This window comes from Puntigrus tetrazona, chromosome 6 (assembly GCF_018831695.1).
Source record: "Puntigrus tetrazona isolate hp1 chromosome 6, ASM1883169v1, whole genome shotgun sequence".
NCBI classification, from domain to species: Eukaryota; Metazoa; Chordata; class Actinopteri; order Cypriniformes; family Cyprinidae; genus Puntigrus; species Puntigrus tetrazona.
In genome coordinates, this window is record NC_056704.1 from 26,998,118 (window position 1) to 27,018,508 (window position 20,391).

The window sequence follows — 20,391 nt, forward strand, 5'->3', positions numbered from 1 at the left end:
GATGAGCGTATGGTTTTGGCATAAAGTATGCATAAAAAAAAAGTGCGTTAAATATCCTGTTACCAAAAGATGCGAAATCCGAGCCAACGCAATCGCGGCTCTTTGTCTGACCGTAAGCGGCTTTGTCGTGACACACATCAAACTCGTTCCCATTTAACTCCGGCCCAATTTTAGTTTCGTATGGATGTTTTCTTTGATTCTCTATCTCCAGCGGATTCCCGCCGCGGTAATAAGCTACTCCGGAGTCTTTTTCCTGGATCTGAAATTAGACGCATTAGTCACGGCAACATTTCTCGCGGTCCGCAAAAAAGAAAAGTCCAAAGATCCGCGCGGCCAGCCGTTTCTCAGAGTCTCTTACGTGTCACGTCAAATCCGCGAGGGATCGTGGGAATTCAAAATAGATCGCGGGCCAAGAAAAAGAAACACGACCATTGTTTCCTCATCAGCTGCCTGGAGATTGCGTAGAAGTTCACGAGCCGTCAATCTAACCAGAGCGGCCAAACAACAAGTCTAGAGCCGAAGGAGCGTCGTTATATCTTTCACTGTTCATTTAGTTCTTCCGCATTTACTGTCTGCTGACGACGAAGCTCTGAAACAGCTGTGGAACATATTTATTTATTAAGAGAAAGAGATCACGGGGGACTTTTGTTGCCGCTCTCTTTTTCGGTCTTTAAATGGATTAAAAGCAAACAAATGTGATCTGCGGTGATTTTTTTTTGCCCGAAATTTATTCTGCTGTATATGTGATATATGAACCACCGTAAAGTAAAAAGAAAATGATAAACGCTGTTCTTTCAAACCGTCCAGTTTTCAGAAATCCTGAAAAATGAAGTGCATCGTGGTTTTCACCGAAAGCACGAAGCGGCACATCTGCTTTTAACGTTAATAATAATCGGAAATGTATTTTTGCAGCAAATCATCATATCAGAATGATTTCTCAGGGATCACGTGACACTGAAGACTGGAGTAATGATGCTAAAAATTCAGCTTTCATCACATTTAGGTAAATTAACTTCTTTATATTATATTAATTATATATATATATATATATATATATATATATATATATATATATATATATATATATATATATATATAAAATTCCTATTATAAAAATGCTTATATATATATATATATATATATATATATATATATATATATATATATATATATATATAATTTATATTATTAAAAATGCTTTTATATATATATATATATATATATATATATATATATATATATATATATATACATTTTTATTTTATTTTACATTTATTTTTTTATTAATATATATGCATTTTGGGTTGAGTTTAAAACTATATTCTGGTTTATTCTGTTACTGTTAGAATTACACGTAACGCATCAAAGATTTAATACAAATACAAAATTGCCAAAAAAGCAAATTAAAGAGAGTTTTTTTCAGTGTGAAGCTGAGTCGTGTGAGCGGCAGAACTGGTTTGTACCTTGCCGAAGCGTGTGGAAAATGTTCCCGTCAGGAGCGAGTGGAAAATGATGATGGTCTCATCCAGGTCCCAAATAAACACTCTCTACAAACACACACACACACACACACACACGATGAGCATGGGCACAAACATAATCCGCTTACTCGTCAAGAAAGATTATTTACTCCAAAACACTGCGTATTATCTGAGTGCTGTGTTTATGATAATATTTGCTGATAATCTTAGTTAGTTCAGCCTCATTTCACAGCTCATGGGCAGAGAGACAGACGCTCTGTATCCATTGTTCAAAAGCTTGCTTTATCTGGTAATCAAATACACATATCCATGTTTTAATACACAACATTAAAAAAATAAATGCAACAGAATCAACTGAGCTAAGAATACACAGATTAATCATTCTGCTTCGCTCTCCTTTTAAGACTTATAATGACTTTTATTGTGCTTTTTATCTTTATTTTGGTTTAGTTCTGGGCTACAAGACTATCGTGGACATTCTGCTCCAACTAAAAAGAAACTCATACAGGTTTGGAGCGACATAAGGGGCGAGTAAATAATGACAAAATGTTGATTGCGGGTGAACTATTCATTTAAACTCATCAGTCAGTTCCTGTGAGTGTTGAATGAAGTTGTTGCCAGACATCGTTGCACAACTCCGGCTTGGATGTGAGCTTAATCCCCGCGGCGCGGAGCGCAGGAATGTTAATGAAAGGCGTTGTGTAAGGGACACCGTGAAGGCCAGCGTCTGTACCTCAATGTCAGAGTCCAGAGGGGGGACGGGGTCATTGGCCCTCTTCCTGCCTCTCAGCTTCCCATCTGAGCTGCGTCTCGCTGGAGCGCCTTCCTGCTCCTTTCCTGGAGTCGGAGGACTCGTGGGAGCGTGGTACTCTGCTGTTACACACACACACACACACACACGCATGCATGTGATGACATGTCATATACATACAGACACACAAACAAATATCTCAATACCAAAGCAAACAGTCCTGAAAGATTCAAGCTAGCGCTATTGTAATAAATACTTTAGTACAACATATATATACTGTACAAAAAGCATAATAACTTTGTAGAGCTTTATGTGTTCTACTTTTCATAGTATTTTCACTTTCAGTTTTTCCATAGTACTCCTAAATATCGAACATTTTATACAGTTTTTTTAGTATTCCCTATATAGTAAGCAGTTGGCAGGATTTTTATTTTTAATATGGCTTTTCATAGTATGCGCGTAAGTGCTTCATATATTCAGCTAGGTATTAAACCTAGGTATTTAAAAGCAACTCGAAAATGTTTTTAAGTATATTATAGCAAGCCGGCACTATATATCTTTCCCCAATATTTAATTTTTGCAGTGTTTTAGGGCATTTTGACTTGAAATTGGTATTTTTTATAAAAAAGGTTGCGCGTGCATTTCATATTCGTATGCCGTTTTCAAACCAATTGTTTTAAAACTAGCAAAAAGTGAAAAAAAAGTGAAGTATTCTACATCCGGTGATGGAGCTCACCCGTGTGTGATTCCGGACTGTGATTGGTCGATACAGCGGGATGCTCCGTGTGCTGATAGGGTATCGCCGTGGTGATGGCCGAGGGCGTGATGTTGCTGGTTGTGATGTACGGGCTGTTGTAGTGCGTGTTGTAGTACGGTGAATATTGGCTTTGGCTGTAGCTAGAATACGTGGAGAAGTCCTGATGGAGACAATGGCATGTATGAATCATCTCAAGGTTACTACGACGTCAAATGCCATGGGTGTATAATTTTAGTCGTTTGCAAAGGTACCATCAGTGCTGCCAAGTCTCTACTACTTATATTGTTATAAGCCAATAGCGTAAGCCAGGAGAACCCCTTGAAACGTGACTGGGCTAGTTTTGGGCTCGTTTCGAACAGCAGCCGGGGCAGATTACGTTGTGAAAGCCCGATACAACGGTATATCGGTCTCCAAGGGTGGGTGAAGTTCATCGGCGAAGGTGCATTTTCCTAATTTGACCCACCTGCTGCGCAGGACTGAACGGCGTCGAGCCCGCGATGCTGTTAGCACCCTGGAAAATTCCAGAAGAAATGCTGCCGCCTGGAAAAGAAGCACAAAGCTAGTTTAAGAGCGTGCGTCGAGCCGGCTGTGGTGAAGACACTCCGAAGCGCGCGATCCAACACAAACACGACGCAGGAAACGCGACAGGCGGCTGCGGCTGGTGAAATATAGACACGTTTAAAGCGCTCAGAGAAAGTCCGCTTGATTTATGACTGCAAAAACAGCTCAGGTGAGAAAGGGCAGCAAACCCGTCTCCGTTATCGGACTTTCCGAGTCTGAATGTCTTTCTCCGGGCCCGACTAGTTTCTTTTCTTCTCACTCGTTCCCTTCATATTCCAGCTCTGAAACCCGCCCCAGATAAATGACTGTGTCAAAACAGCACCGAATCTCCAAGGAAGCGAGCAGAAAGCCTTCAAAGGGGGAGAGAGGAAAGCGGGTGAGCTTCGGGGGCCGTGTTTCTGATTTTCTCCACAGCGGTGAAACGCGAGGACCTTTGGCACCCGGAGAAGGGTTATTTATTTCATGCTACAGCAGGTCTCCTGTTGGAATTCGCCTATAAATCAAACGAGACCGGCGAGATGTAGCGCGAGACGTAGTAAGCGCGTTTTCCCAGACCCATTAGAAATCCATCCATTTCACGAGCAGACAATTTTACAGTAAATGATGTCTCGGGACGCTTATGAATTACCGTAAATCACTCGAATACATTATAGATTATATTATCCGCCATGGCGCTAATAACTCATCGATTATGCTAATTAGACAGACAGGAAGTAGATGTCTCGCGCATGTCTCGCGAACTGTTCACGCATGCTACTTTACGAAAGTTTGGGATCAGTGAGACTTTGCTGGTTTTTGTCTAGACCGTTCAACTAACTAAGCAACTTCGTAACTACATGTCAACTAATTCTCATTCATTCATTCATTCAAGTCTACTACCTCTCAGAGTAGAGTTAGTAGAATTAGTTACAAAGTTTGCATGCATGCAAGTCTGTATGTTGTGGACCCATCAAACGAAGCATTGGAAGATATTAAGCAGACAGTCTACTAATACTAAAATATTTTTATTATTTATAATAAATGATTTCTGTTGTAATATATTGTAAAACGTAATTTATTTCCGGGATCAAAGATGAATTTCCAGCGTCATTACTCCGGTCTTCAGTGTCACATGATCCTTCAGAAATCCTGCTAATATGCTGATTCGCTGTTGTGCGAGGAACAGACTGATATTCAAATTGATATTTATGGAAAATCATTAATAAATTTGGCATGCCAATAGTTTTTGAAATGAAAAAAGCCAAACATTTTTTTACGGTGCGCCAAATATTTTGCAGAGAGGAAGATTTTATTGAATAATGACTTCATTCATCCTGAGTGTTATTTTTTTATTATTTATATACTATTAAAGATTATTCATGTTTTTAATTTTTATATTTTTATTTAGATTTTTTTACATTTTTGTCATTTTTTTATTTATTACGACTCATTTTCAATTTGGCTTTAATTCGATTTATTAGTTATGTATTTCAGTCTCAAATCAATTTCTAAAAAGCATATTTTATTGTATTTCAGCTTATTTTGACTAACAAAAGTGTCTTCATGCGCGATGATAACCCTGCCTCACGCAAAGCTATCGTATCGCTTCAAAAGATTTTAAGATACAGCTTTTCCCTCCTTAACGTGCTTGTTTTGTTCCCTCGCAGCTCGTGGCTATTTGCTTTCACTTCACGGGAAAAACCCCCTTCAATTTTCTTCAAAGCATCTCGTTTTGTGTTCTACGGGAAGAAACATCACCAGGCTTCGGGACGACATGCGGGTGAGTAAATGATGATGACTAGTAAATAATTCTGTCCCTTTAAACCTGAAAACGTGCCTGGTGCCACTTCACCTCTGACCTTGACCGAGAGCGGTCAATTTCACACTGCTGTGCCAAAATCAGGACTGCGGGCGGAGGGGGTGATCCCATCTGAGACTCACGCACACACACTAACACGGTCCTCCAGCGGCCGGCGTGTTGCGGAGAAAGGTTCTGACCTCCTGAGAGAGCAGAGAGAGACGCCTGACGCCAGGAGCCAGACCGCGGATAATGGGGAACAGGTGTGTGTGTGTGTGTGTTTTTTGGGGGGGGGTTATATTTGTAAAAAGTCCAGTTGATGCATCTTCAAAATAAAGGTGCTTAAAAGGTTCCTCGCAGCGATGCCACAGAAAGAAAGAAACATTCAGTCAAAAAAAGCATCTATTTATGATCTAAAGAGCGCCGTCTCGCCTTTTTTGTAACAAAAACGTTCTTCAGATATTAAAGGTTCTTTCATTTTGGAACCGTTTAGACAGAAAGGTTCTTCTGTGGCATCGTGAAGCACACTTACTTTTAAGAGTGTAATAAGTATTATGTGGATAATTCCCGATTGGACAATCTGTGGTCAAATATGCTTGTATAATAAGTCGTTTTCTACATGGATGGTACTGGACCATAGTATTTCCTGTGATACTGACTAGCTGATTCAATTAGCATAATTCAAATGTTTTTTTTCAAATAATACTTCTGTGCGGCAAGGACGCGTTCAACTGTTTGAAAGTGACATTAAAACATTAAACGCAGTAAAAAGCGCTGTATAAATAATGATGGACTGACTTGACTTCGTGGCATGATTTAGTGCTCGTAAACGGATCAGACGCGTCTCTCGGAGAGGAGGTCGAGGCACTGACCGTGTGTGGAGTAACTGTAGAGCGTCTGAGCGGGTGGAGTGCCGCTGAAGTTAGACGAGTATCCCAGCAAACTGCTCTGTCCTGGTGAATGGCTCAGGCCGTCCTCTGTTTTAATATCTGACCGGGCGAGAGGGAAAGAGACACGATCAGCTGTCAGGTCGTCTGCGGTGTGCACTATTTAGGGCGGGTGTGCACCGTCACTCACTGTAGGACGTCATGCTGTAGCCCTGCGTGTGATGTGTGTACGGTGTGTATGGACCGGCCGGCTGTAGCGCGGGGCTGTACTGCGTCTGTCCGTAAGCAGCCATGACTGAGGACAGCTGCTCTAGATGTAGTCAGAGAACCAGGTGTTAACAACAGACAACCTGTTTCTGTTGCAATAAAGAACACAGCCTCATTCATGCACAAATAACTCTGTTCTTTTTGTTTTTTTCTTATATACATGTAATGTACAAATATATAATATAATAAAAAATGATATATTTAAAATTTTATTAAATTATAAAAAAATATTATATAAAATGATATATTTGTATATGTATATAAGAAAAATAAGAAAAATAATATATATATATATATATATATATATATATATATATATATATATATATATATATATATATATATATATATATACACACTTGATTTAGTTTAATTTTTGTACTAAAAAATAATAAAAATTATATATATATATATATATATATATATATATATACAAAAATATATATATCAAAAAAAAATATATATATATGTCTATATATAATTTTTGTTATTTTAGTAAAAGTTCAACTAAATCAAGTTAAGCTTCAAAATGCAATTATTTTTATATTTATACTTTTTTATATTTATAAAACATTTATTTATATAAAGTATTAGAGTATTAAAGTATTAAATGAGTATTATTTCTGTATTTATTTGTTTATTTATTTATTTCAAGTAACTTTTTTGCTTTAGTTAATTATAATAACTATTACTGAAAGCAAATGATCGTTAACGGAATTAAGGAATTGGAGTTGATTTTCGAGTTCAATCTGTGAACAAACGACTCTTATGAGTTGATTCATGGATGATTCTTTGGATGATTCTTTAGTGAATCTGTTAAGGAATCAAAAGCATTAAATGGATTGCAATTCAGAACCAATGGGCTGTTTCTTTTTAATGAATCTGGAGCCAGAAGTAGCTGTAATATCACTCACATGGCCTGAAATCGTAGCCCGGTGTGTAGATCTAGTTGCTCCTGTGAATGAAAGAAACACGTTAAACATTCCTGCGCTAGAGGAAGTTCATTAAATCTGAACTGTGAAGCTGTGGCAGACCTGCGGCTGTCTGTCGTCGTACTTCCGCTTGCACGCGCTCAGCTGTCAGCTCTCCTGAAAAACACAGACCCGTTTGTCAGAAATACCTAAAAAAGCACACCGGGCTTCGGTCCAACGGCACGCATCTCCCGAGTAAAATACGAAGAAGGAACCAGAATATAAAAATGCACAAAGCGCGATTCATGTCTGATCGTGTCTTACGCAGGGGTGGGGGGGACAGTATTTCTGAATGACGAGGCACCTGCGGTTTCCAAAAACACACATAATTAGAATTTTCGAGATACAGACAACAGTGGAGCGCTTGTTTGTATAAACCGGCTCGGTAGGACTGTGTTCCTGGAACAGAACAATGCGTAACCTGCTTTTTCAGCCTGGCGTAATTTGGCATCGCAAACCGCAGGCAGAACCGCTCGCCGGCTTTTCGGGACGGGGGCGAAAAATGCTGGCTGCTCTCGTGCGCTTAAAATGTAAGAAATGCAACCGTCCCTGTTCTGTTCGGGGCTGTTCATGGCAAGGTACGGCGCACGCATGCGGGTAGAGTTTGCATGAATACAAATGAGAGATACGGGTGAAACACCACGAATGACCTTCTAACCTTGACCTGTTTTTTTTTTTTTGCTTTTTTTTCATTTGCTCTTTCTCATTTATGTTTCGTCTCTGCTTTAACGTCGTCCCAGACCTTAAGAGAAATCATTTTTGACTGCGATATTTCTAGTGACGTCTGTACTTGTTTTCTCATCGCTGCATGAGAAATACGATAATGTTTGCTTTAATATCAAAGCCATTTTTGAGAAAACTGCAGCGCGGTGTTGTTTTAGTATCACTGGTATACTATTCAAATTGTTTATGTATATTTGGGTTTTATTTTTATATTTATATTTTAGTTAAGGTTTTTCTAATTTTCGTCATATTTTATTTTGTTATTTTTATTGAATGGTTATTTTTAAAATCAGGGTATTATAGTTAAATAAAACTAAAATTAAAACCATAAAACATTTAAATGTTAACTGAAATTATATATATATATATATATATATATATATATATATATATATATATATATATATATATATTTTCAATATTTATATGTGCTAAAATAACCAAAACTAAAGTGGAAATAAAAATAAATAATACAAAATTATAGAGACTTGATGATACTGACACTTAAATAAACCATTAATACATAATATATCAATGATACTAAAATTGTTAAAATTACTTTAAATTAAACTAAAATGAGACACTATGCCTTGAAAACCCAAATAAAATAAACTGATTACGTATATATTTTATATCAAATTTTTACATATATTTTGAAGCATTTTAAGCATGTGTTGCGTTTTTTCGCTTTACATTTTTGGTTATTAATTTTAGTTTTAGTTAACGATAATAACCCTGTTACTGGGGTACCAGAATGAACGTCTCATGCTGCCAAATCCTGGCTCTCCTCTTAGATTAAGACGCACGCTTTGCCGTGAGGTCGCTTCTGACACAGAAAAGCGCAAAGCTGTTGTCTTCCTCTAAACTTCTCCCCGTTTCTCCCTCGGGGCTCCTCCATCTGTCGGCTGGAGCGGAGAGACGCTCGATGAGAGCAGTATCACGAGAGCAGCTGCTGTCAGGAGCGAAGATGGAAAGGAAGAACGGCGAAAGGTGAAACGAGAGCCAGAACCGGGGCTTTCGTACGATCACGCAAGAGTGGGCTTGTACGTGGTACGTGATTCGGCTGGTTTTTAATTAATCTGACAGTTCAGACAGCAGCGGGGTGAATGATGTTTTGGCGGCTGCGGTCGGGCGGCACCCAGCGAAAGTTTGAAACAAACAGGGACGACGCTGCCGCTCGCTCCGTTTTCTCAGTAAACAGTTGCGACACTACCGTACGCCGCATTCATGATTAGAGAAACGTATCGTGTGACTGTCGTAACGACAGCAAAGTCATCCCATCGCTTGACGTCTCAAAGGTGAAACTGTCTCCACTTCAAACGTTTTAGCTCCTGAGAGATGCACGTGTTGAGTTTCTCAGTGTCCGATAATGAGGTAATATTCTGCCGATATAGGCATGCTACAAATGCAATGCTCACTATCTTGGCATATATTTCGTATTTAATTAAAATGCAATAAAAATGTTAGGCACGGTCATTGGCAGGGAGTACCAATCGAACATTAGATATTTAATCGGCTTGGATGATACCGACTCATTTTTAATTTTTTTTTTCAATATTTAAACTTTATTATTTTTTTATACTGTGCTCGATATAATATTACTGCTATAAAATTAAATAAAGTTAAAGCTTAAAAAAATAAAAACACAAAAAGTCTAATGTAAATCAATTCAAAATATTACTAATGTACATAAATAATACCAAAACAACACTGGGGTCAACATTACGCATTTATGTCTTAAATAAATATAAATTAATTAAATATGAATGTATAAAATAAAAATGATTAGTATAAATAGTACAGTATAAATAAAAATTAAATAATAAAACCAAATAGCTGAATATTAAATGAAAATAAAAAACGACAAAAAAGAAAATATTAAGAAACACAATAATTGAAATAAAATCGGTGACAACATCCAATCTTGCATCTCGCAAGAAGCAACCCACATTTTTAGTTTAGCTGATTTTTCATTTCTGAGTCCACGATCTCTTTAATTTCGTACAAACACTGCTTGTTTTCAGAAAACAGACAGAGCAGCTCTCCAGGTCAGAGACGCAGCGATGGTTTTCTCACACCTGCTGACGCACCGCTCCTCAAAACCTTTCCCAAGAAAATAAACGTGAGCGGAGACGGCCGGCTCGGGCCGCTCGGCAGAGTCCTGACTTCCTCCCAGAGTTCCTGTGATGCTCAGTGTGTTTCCTGGTACGAGCGTGTCCCGGAGCGAGAGGGCATGGGAAAGAACGCTCTGCCCCCTTTCACAGCGGTAAACTGAGCTAAAACAAACCCGGGACGGGGCACGGCCGGTCCAGAGCACTTCACCTGGCCTCACACTATTCTGCTGGCGTTGGCGTCTTTCACGGCTATCGTATTCCACACAACACTTTACATCATACATCAGCGTGCGCTGTCACTTCTATATCTCTTTTTACCCAGCATGAATGCGGTCAACTGTGACCAGCTGAGGAACAGCTGATGAAGCCCTACACAGGGCATGAACAACTTTTCAGCTGTTTTTTAAAAGCATAACCGTATATATATATATATATATATATATATATATATATATATATATATATATATATATATATATATATATATATATTTTTTTTTTTGTTATTTTAAAAGATTTTTTTATTTTATTGTTATATATCATTATTGAATGCGTTTGCAAATGTAATATAATAAGTTATGATATATATATATATATATATATATATATATATTCTCTATTAAAACATTTTTATTTAAATAAAAAATATAAAGATATTGCATATATATTGCTTATATAAAACATATAAGTATTACATAAAAAAGCTAATTTTGTCTTTGTAACTAACTGAAATAAATTGAGCTAAAGCACTAAATAATGCTGAATACTACAATAAATGGAAAATAAATAAAAATGGCAAAAGCGCAGAACAAAATGACTAAAACTAATGAAAACTGAAAAATAAATGGCAAAATATTAACACTGAATACTGTAATAGTATATAAATAATTACATTTAATATATTAAAATAAAACTGGCGTCAACGTGATGCTAAATAACTTTTGTGTCTCTCCAAAAACAAAATGAACAAGCAAACAAACAAAAACTGGGGTTTCTATATGCGTTATATATGTGTAATGCAATTTTTTTTCCAATTGAGGGGGATTTCTCTTCAGAATCATGGGTAATGTAGTTTCTGTGCTATCAATGAACAAGCCCGTGGCTCACAGTAGGTCTGTCTTTAATGGTTTATTACTCATTACTAAAAATCAATTCCTCTTATGAGACTTTTTACTGTCGCGCTGTACTCTGCACGTCCTCACAGGGTCATTATGAGCGGGTTAAGAGAGCAGGTTGTCTGTCTTTGAGCCGCAGCTTTGCCATATGTCCGTCTGATCTACGGCGAGCTCTCCAAGCCGAACCGTGATCTAAATCGTTCAATCAAGCCGCCAAACTGCTCTCTGGCTGGTAGCTGAGGGCTACGTCCCATATGGTGCTGGGCGCGGGTTCGCGGGTGACCGCCGCTCCGCCTGAAGGGAAACCACGAGACACCGTGACCTCACTACAACAATGCAGCACTTCTGCAGCCCTCGTATTTCCAGCGTGACTCCAGACAGACTGCGAGCGGCCATCTGCCCTCTCATTTCCTCTGAACTCACACGGGCCTCGCCGAGGGGATCAGGTAGTCCAGCTCAACAAACGAGCGCCGCTTAAAAACTACAACAACAAGGACTTCTTTAAAAGAGGACCATCTTCCTCGCCAAATCCGGTCATTTTTGCAATGCTTCCATGTGTCCCAGTTTGATAACTTGCGCGCATGTGCTTTGAGGGTCTATCTAAAAAACTCAAACCACTATACAATAAAGACATGAAAAGTTTGCATCTTTTACTGCTTTCACAAATGTTTAGCAAGCAAAAACGGTAACACTTTATTTTACCGTTTTAATTGCTTATTAGCCATTTATTAGTGCTAATCAAGCACATATTAATGCCTTATTCTGCATGATTTTATTCTACATCCTTAATCTTACAACTAAACTTAACAGCTAGCCTTACTAACTAGTAATAAGCAGCAAATTAAGAATTTATAAGGCAAAAGTCGTAATTAATAGTTCATAAGTGTTACCGCAAAACCAAATTTGAGAAAGTGCTATGAATTTTTCTTTAGTTTTTTTTGTTTTGTTTCCATGCAAAACTAAATGAATGCCACAAGCGCCGTAGATGCAGTAGAAACAGACCAGATCTCACATTTAAAAGCAACCCGAGCATTTCCTGTACATCCTTGAGAAGCGATTTCCATTGAATTCAATTGATCCGTAAACGTCGCTGAGCAAACTCCCTAAATTTAAACTCGTCGGAAGCGATTGTTGTCGAGACTCGTTTAATTTTCATACAGTTATAGTTCTGTTTAGTTTGGCAAGTCTTCTTATCTAAACATTTACAGACGTTATGTTGTCACTGTCTTTCGCTGCAAACGTTTTTCTTTTGTGCCACAAATCAATGGATTCGGAGAAAAAACGGTGGAATTCCATTTCTGCCACAGAAGTAAAAAAACAGTAAAAATTGTGACTATTTATCTTAATTCTTTCTTTCAGTCGGAAATCTGGGGGAAAAAGTGTTGATAAAAAGCTGCAATTATGCAAAACAACTATGTATTCTGTGCACTTGTTTCTCTGAAGTTCAAATTGTGAGATAAAAAGCAATAATTACGCTTCTAATTATTTCCGACGTGCAAATGGCTTTCATTAAGACTCTTCGTCTTACTTCACCTCGTTATAGTTCAGTGATGGATCGACCATCTGGTCCAAGCGTTCAATTTATTCCATTTTAATGAAGTTATTTTTAGCAAATGCCAAAAGGTTTGCATATCTTTTTTTCCTTTGTGTCCATTTTTCTTAGCAAAACCTTTTTTGCGCTGTTTTCCTGTACATGCTTACCGTATTATGCAAACTTTCCACTGGAGTCGCTAGATACATATTGTAAAGCGATTGTCGTTGAGACGGTTCTCCTTCTCCGCTGCAGTTCAGTGATTCATTCGACGTTTTGTAAACAGTCTTATCCGAACATCAGGCTTACTCTAGCTGCTTGGCTACACGGCGTTGAACCTCGGGGCTCTCGCTGTGCATGCTGTGGGAGTTTTTCAATTGATGCACTAAGCCGGGTTTTTTTATTTGAAACGCACACACGCGAAACGAAGAGCCCGTCTGCGGCCGCTCGCCTTCGGGGCTCGAGCTTGTCTGCAGCCTTTGAACTCGGACTCTCGTAAATAAAGCCGGCCGGCCACACGCGTCTGCTCTTTAGCTCGCTAATGGAGCGATGGGGGGCCGTAACAGCCTAGTAATGGTCTCTTGAGATGCGGCGGTGCTTACATCACTGTCCGGGGATTTCATCAATGCTGGAGCGCAGCAGAGCATGGGAACCCTGATAAGTGTTGCACGCACTCGCTGAAGACATATATGCACAATGATGTAATGTACGATACAGAGGTGAGCCGTAATGCTAACTGTATAAATCACAGTAGATGCTTGGAATTCAATTAGAAGCGGTTTGTGTGTTGCATAACTCATGCAGTAATTCCCTATTTTTAGAAAATCTGGTCAATTAAAGTGTTTTCAAATACAGGCGCTTTTTCTTTTTATTTGGAGCTCGATTGAAGCGAACCAAAAGATAAGATTATTCAAAACGAACGAAGCCTGACATCAGTGCAAAAGCAGCTCCGACTTACGTAACGCAAAATGTGTCACAGAACTGATATTATAAAGCAGCTGTTATTTCACTACTCTAAAATCTCTGCTGTCGAGAAGTCCGTTTTCAGACCAACAATAATGCATTTTTCCTTGTAAAGTTCACACAAGTTTCTCTTTTCAGCCAGAATTGTGACAGTACTTTTTTTTTTATTATTTTAAAAAAAGGTGTAAAACAGGTCAGCATGCAAAAAAACAATGCAGAACATCCATATTCTCACATTCCTGCCATTGCATGATATAAACTGTTGCGCAATTTTGTGCTGAAATTCAAAGAAATATTCCGTTCGAAAAGGAGGTATAGTTTTGCGAAACGCTGGCCAAGAGTTTGCATGTATAGTTTTTGTGTCATTTCTACGTTTTTCTTTTCTACCAGAATAATGACAGCACTTTCTGCCCAGAAAACACAGCGAGGAAAACAATGTGAACCCGGTTAGCATTCATAAAACGCTTTTGCCATTGCACAATACAAACAAATATGTATTTTGACTGAGCCGTTTCTGAAACATTTTATTCGTTCCAAGTTCCTCTTTGCTCTTTGCCGGAATCATGACAGCTGTCCAAAAAATACAGCAAAGTGTAACAAAAGTGTAAAACTGGTTTCGCACGCGCAAAATATAATGCAAAAAGTCCGTACTTAAGCATTTGCACACTGTAATATAAACCGTCATACAATTTTTTAAATCAATGCCTTTCTTGAAGCTTGTATCCTTTCCAAGTTCCTCTTTGCGTGTCAGCCAGAATAAAGTGTAGAAAGATCTAGCATGCACAAAAATGCATTACGAAAATGAAAATGCATCACATATTTACATAATTCTGTATGAAAAAGTGTTTTAGTCGTTCAGTGCTTGTCATGCAGAAAACAGAGCGCAAAACAAATGAGCACACACAAAATCCCGTGCGGAAAGGCCTCGGAAAGCTATCAGTTTTCCATCCTGCAGATAGACTTTTAATTTATTGGCTTCTGTTATTAAAGAGCCCAGCCCGGGCTCGGCCGCACGTTCCTGGCCACCATGTTTGTGTGTAACACTAACCGCCTGCCATGGTGGGCTCTGCTTTCCACATGACAGCCTCCAAGAAGAGAAAGCCACCTTTCATGCCAGCTTGTATGGAAGGATCCCCTCTCCCACCCAAAAACCCCCCGACTTATGTGTAATCGACCCCCTCCATTGAGACGTTCGCTCCATCGGTTCCCAATTTCTCATCCGACCCATCCCCCTCGTCCCTACTGCGGCCAGCCTCCGGGTCTCCCGGACCCTTCACCCCCGGAGCGCTGCCCCGAGACGTGGGTCACGGACGGGGACAGCTGGTGGACCTCCCAAGATCCGTCTTATGAGGGGATCGGTCAGGTAACACATCTGGCCTGTTGTAGTCGGGAGGCTCAGACTGCATTAAAACAGCTCGAGTGCATCAGAGACAGAGAGAGAGAGAGAGAGAGAGAGAGAGAGAGAGAGGCATGCAAATCACATGCAACGAAAGAGCAACTAGTCCGAGATAACATTTCACCGACTGGCCTTGTGAAAAAGAAGCGTGCTTAATTGTATGAATGTGCACTTCTATACTACACCACTTCTAAAGTATATTTGCAGATGAAATGAAAGGCCAAGGTACACTTTCACGACTGTTATATAACACACTTAAGCACAAAAAAGTTGCTTTGTAGTTAAAAGGCGAAATTTTAAATCATTATGCTTTCATTTATAACGAAGCGCGCTTATTTTGATGTGCTGAACCACATGATTACTAAAGAACTTGAAGTGAGTTATATGATATAACATTTAAAGTTAAATGCATTAAATATTTAAATGCATTAAATACAGGTTTAAGAACAGTTTAGGTTACCACCATGAGTGCGTATACACTTTAACCGTATTTCTAAGAAAAAAGTTATTATGAAATTAAATATAGATACGTAGTTTACTGCTATTTTATGGGTCAAATAGGCACACAAGTTAATGCATTTAATATAATTTTGTCATCCAGAATTTAACACGTTTTCATTGAATAAAATAAACACGTATCGAAGTTTCCAAACATTTCAGTCAGCATGTTCTCTAAAAGCATTTTTATTGTATTTTTATGAGGTGCACTTCTTTTTCTCAAGGGTGCAATCGTATTTAAGGCTTGCAAGCGTAATTTTCATTTAGTTTTGAGGCTAGATTTACGTTTGTAACGAAACGATAATGGTCTCTAAACAAAAAAGTGGAGATTTGGTGTCTTCTTGCTAGCCCGAGTCAGTTTTTCCGCCCTTTTATTGTCCACCAGGTGAAAATCACCGGCTTGAATATTAGAAAAGTAACAGCGCCCTTCACGTACGTAGCACGCGTGCAGCAGGATGAATTATGGCAAATGTAATACTTTGTTTTAAAGCTTTATTCAAATCACAAACCCTAAGTATATGCTGTTCAAAGAAGCTTAAGCTGTATTTGTCCAAGAATATTGCTTTGAAATCGAGTTTGATGCTTGTTTGACTTGGATTTAAAAAGCTGCGCTTTCGTATGACTTGCAAAACAGCCGTCTACATAATGCGCGCACAATCCAGGAAGACTAAGTAGTTTATTCAGTTAGCAGTCTTGAACTTTTCACCTTGAGACACCGTAAGCTGCAAATGCCAACATCCTCGGCTTACATTGTTGTGGACAGTCACTGAATGATATATGGCTTTATCAAAGAAACCTGTTAAAAAAAGTTCCTGCTTGTTTGCCCCGAGGGCGGTTAGCATGTGCAAACGCGCCCGAGCAGCAGAGACGAGGAACATTTCAGCTTATTCAAGAGAACTAATTTGTTTACATAGCACACTGTCCAAGTTTTTCAGTCGCCACCTTTGGAAATCGATTATGAGAGAAAGAATATAGTTAATCTCACGAAATCTCTTAATCATTCACACGTTGATTGATGTTGAGTCATTCGCTGCGGTGTTCGGTTCTGTCGTTCTTGACGCAAACAGTGGCATAAAAAAATCCCAATATAAACATTATTCGCACCAGTGCTGGAGGGTATAACGGTATATACTGTGCGATTGTGGAAAGTTGCAATTTTGCCATCGGCAGTAATGACATTATTTTTAAGTCAACCGATTTCTAGCATGCATGTTATTTCTTAGTTTGTATCCATCAAGTTCCAAATAAAAACAGGAAAGTATTAAGACAAAGCACCTTTCATTTTCAAATTATTTAATGAAATGGATCACACACACTCACCACTTTGCTTTATGACAGTGATGCATGTGACACTGGCTGTGTGTGTGTGTGTGTGTGTGTGTGTAAGATATAAGATAAGGGCTAATGTCTGGCAATAGCTGCAGAACCAGGTGCTGTTTGGTGAAAAGAATGAAACTGCAGGGAAAAGGAGGAGTTTGGATGACTCTGTGTGTGTGTGTGTGTGTGTGTGTGTGTGTGTGACCGAACGGGAACTATGAAACCGTGTTGCTTCCTACTTGCATTAACATACAGAATCTCTCCAGACTATATTCTCTCATTTGTCACGTCAAGCATCACTATTATTGCAGATTAAATCTTTGGTTAATGATCTGAACAAACTAAATGATGTGGAAAAACCCAGACCCAAGATGAAAATATGAGACAATGTTCACTTACAGCAGTAAGCAACCGCCTAGCAACCACCCAGATCGCCATAGCTACTCCATAGTAACACCCCTCGAACATGGCGCAGGCACAAATACAAATGTTTTTTGATCTTGTTGTTATATATATAACTTTTGATCTTTTTCTATATACAGTTCGTCAAATAATAACACTCACTATAGAAAGGACCTCCAGATCACACTTTTGATATTTATCGTCCGGAAAGCCAAATATGATCAACGGTCAGTGTTTAAACCTTCAAACGTCGAGCAAATCAACCAAAACCTTCCACATTTGACCACACCGGTTTCTTTGCCTCACGAAAGGAGGTTTGGTTGCAATCAAAGACTGTTAGAGGTTCGTCTTGATCAAAGCGAGGAGTTTATGTGAAGTTCAGCTCACTGTCGATGGGCCTCTGACCGTAACTGTGCAGCTAAAGCATTCCTGTATCAAATCAACAGCTGTTTTGGACTAAAAATTCAGAGCAAATCTTACTCCAGTCCTGATCAATAACAGTAGCTGCTTCCCTTGTTGCGATCAGCGTTATTAAAAACGCTGCATTACCGAGATTCATGTTTGCATTATAGCAGTGAAAAACTCCTTGGCCTTGACTCTGATGATGTGGCAAAGTGTTAACTGCGACAACGGCTCTCCGCTACCGATCACATTTAGTTGCGCAAGACTCACGAGACTTCGGGGATCCCTCTACGGGCGCTAGCTAAATATTTTGCTCATTATGAGCGAGGTTATCTTCCATCTGGAAGCAGAGGATCGGTTGACAATTCAAAGCAGAAGTGGAGTTCAAGGCCTCCAGCCTCACCCTAAAACCGAGGGGTTAACGCCGGCCGGCCCATAATGAACCGAGCGCCGATAAACTCAGGAAGAGCCGCGCTTCCTATGAAAATATTTATCATTCCAGAAACCTTTGGCTACAGAGGACTTTAGGAATTAATTCGTGTTTTCTTAAGAGGGGGCGTCTCAGGATGGGGAACTCGGGCCTCGCTTTGCCTCCTCGAGCAGGAATTGTGCAGCTTATTCACAATTTATTAGGGTTAGTAATCAGAACCGTGACGGAAAGAGAGCTCAGAATGAGACCTGATGTTATTACACGCCGAAAACCAGAGCGCTAAATCAAACTCGCCCCTGTGCGCATGACCTTTGATGTGCGTCTTACATTTTCCAAAAAATAATTGAAATGAGTCTGCATTTATGTCTGACGTCGGTCTAATTAATTTGCAATCGTTCATTTATCTACTGATAAAATGATTAGGCTTTAGCAGGCATTAAAATGGAGTCCAAACCTACACTGTGACAGAGAATAAGAGATCTGACTCCATTTTCGATGCGTGCGACATGAGCATGCAAAGCCAGAGGGGTTCGTTTTTTACTAATTCGGTTTTTTTGCAATGGCCAAAAGTATTTGAACACCAGAACTGTAAAAAGCGCCACTTCAACTGCCAACCAGAGTTCACGTTTTGATATGAATTTGGTTATTTTAAAGAGGAATTAGACAAAAACCCAACACTAGATTACATTTCTTCTCATGCAGTGTTTTCAGAGTAATCCCAATATGTCGAGTTACACGAAGGCAAATACAGCTGCATCGTATGCTTGTGCTGATGTCCTGCAGTGAGGTATATTTCTCGTTATATCGTCATCGTTATAGAAATGAATCTGCTGAGTTGCCGCGCGTGAGTCAGTATTTCTTGGACTCGTTTTGGTGTTGCAAAGTCATGGTGCTGGTAGAATCATTGCATTTGGGAAAGAAAGCATTGGAGTTTAGGATTAGTACTGCATCTGCAGCTGGTTCTGGATCTCAGTGTCCGATTCCTGATCTCTACTGTGGACCCGGATTGTTAATAATCTGGAATTGTGCAACACCGACCTGCGTTCTCGTGAAACAAAGCGGTGAATGTATTGAGCAGGGGGTTGCGAGAGCTTCTCGAGGACGATGAATGCTTCTCTTTGAAAAATGCTTAGCAAAGCACCCTAAAATTACCTTATTAGCTTCCTGACTTTAAACATCGCCTCAGCGATTTCAGAGCAATCATCGAGCTCTGTGAAATCCAGCATTGATTTGGTTCAAACAGCTACATTTCAAGAAAGAAAACCGCTCGTGTGAATAGACACGTATGCATAACCTAAAAATCCTTATCAAGTGTGAGGGAAGCGATGTAGATAAATTAAATTTAGATCTGAAAAACTGTTTAAAGACCTACTGCACTTTTCTGAATAGCACCGATTCAAATGTATGTGACTTTTTTTTTTTAAATAATAGAATGGGCCTTTCTCGTCAAAAACTACTGCATTGTAAATGTCGGGTCGTGATCTGAAATAATATTTTATAGCATTTTAACCCAAAACAATTAGACAAAATCACGTTAGCATTTTAACCATGAGGAGCTTCCCATGATATAAACACGAAAAAAAAATACATTCATTGAACTTTCGCATTGAACCTTAGTAGCAGATACGTATCTAACTAGTTTGGAGCAATAATATTTCACTTAACAGCTAAATGGCCTTCAAATAAGTCTTGGATTTGAACTGTATTCGAATTATAGTGCTTTTAATTCTTTTTAAAAATGTTTTCTGCATAAAATGTACGACTGGCAAATTATTATTAATACTTTGTGTTTGGAATCCTGCAAGCAAAAACCTGACCTGAAGAACCTGCAAACGATTATTGCATCTCAATGATTATTTTTTAACATTTTGTTTTGTTTATCTATATATTAAACGTTTCTTACTCCACACCGCCAAATATAATGTTTGATATATCAGACGATTTCGAAGCTAGTAATCATTTGAAGCTCTCTTAATTTTCAACTGGAATTTTTAATTCAGTTCAAACAATAGCATGATCAAACTTAGACATTTTTTATATAGTTTGATT

General features: G+C 38.8%; 1 protein-coding gene across 5 annotated transcripts in view; it reads right to left on the reverse strand.

Moving 5' to 3' along the window:
- eya2 (EYA transcriptional coactivator and phosphatase 2) overlaps positions 1 to 20,391 on the reverse strand; it is a 32,385-nt gene that overhangs the window by 11,398 nt on the left and 596 nt on the right. The window contains exons 2-9 of one of the 5 annotated variants that reach the window (XM_043242633.1): positions 7,516 to 7,569; positions 7,396 to 7,436; positions 6,405 to 6,524; positions 6,200 to 6,316; positions 3,453 to 3,529; positions 2,969 to 3,149; positions 2,215 to 2,351; positions 1,464 to 1,547 (exon numbers count right to left, since the gene is read on the reverse strand). In XM_043242633.1, coding sequence (XP_043098568.1) covers positions 1,464 to 1,547; positions 2,215 to 2,351; positions 2,969 to 3,149; positions 3,453 to 3,529; positions 6,200 to 6,316; positions 6,405 to 6,507 — 699 coding nt within the window. In that variant the 5' untranslated portion in view covers positions 6,508 to 6,524; positions 7,396 to 7,436; positions 7,516 to 7,569. Of the gene's footprint in view, positions 1 to 1,463; positions 1,548 to 2,214; positions 2,355 to 2,968; positions 3,150 to 3,452; positions 3,530 to 6,199; positions 6,317 to 6,404; positions 6,525 to 7,395; positions 7,437 to 7,515; positions 7,570 to 20,391 lie in introns of all 5 variants that reach the window. The other 4 variants (XM_043242632.1, XM_043242631.1, XM_043242634.1 and 1 more) reach the window with 4 other exon arrangements.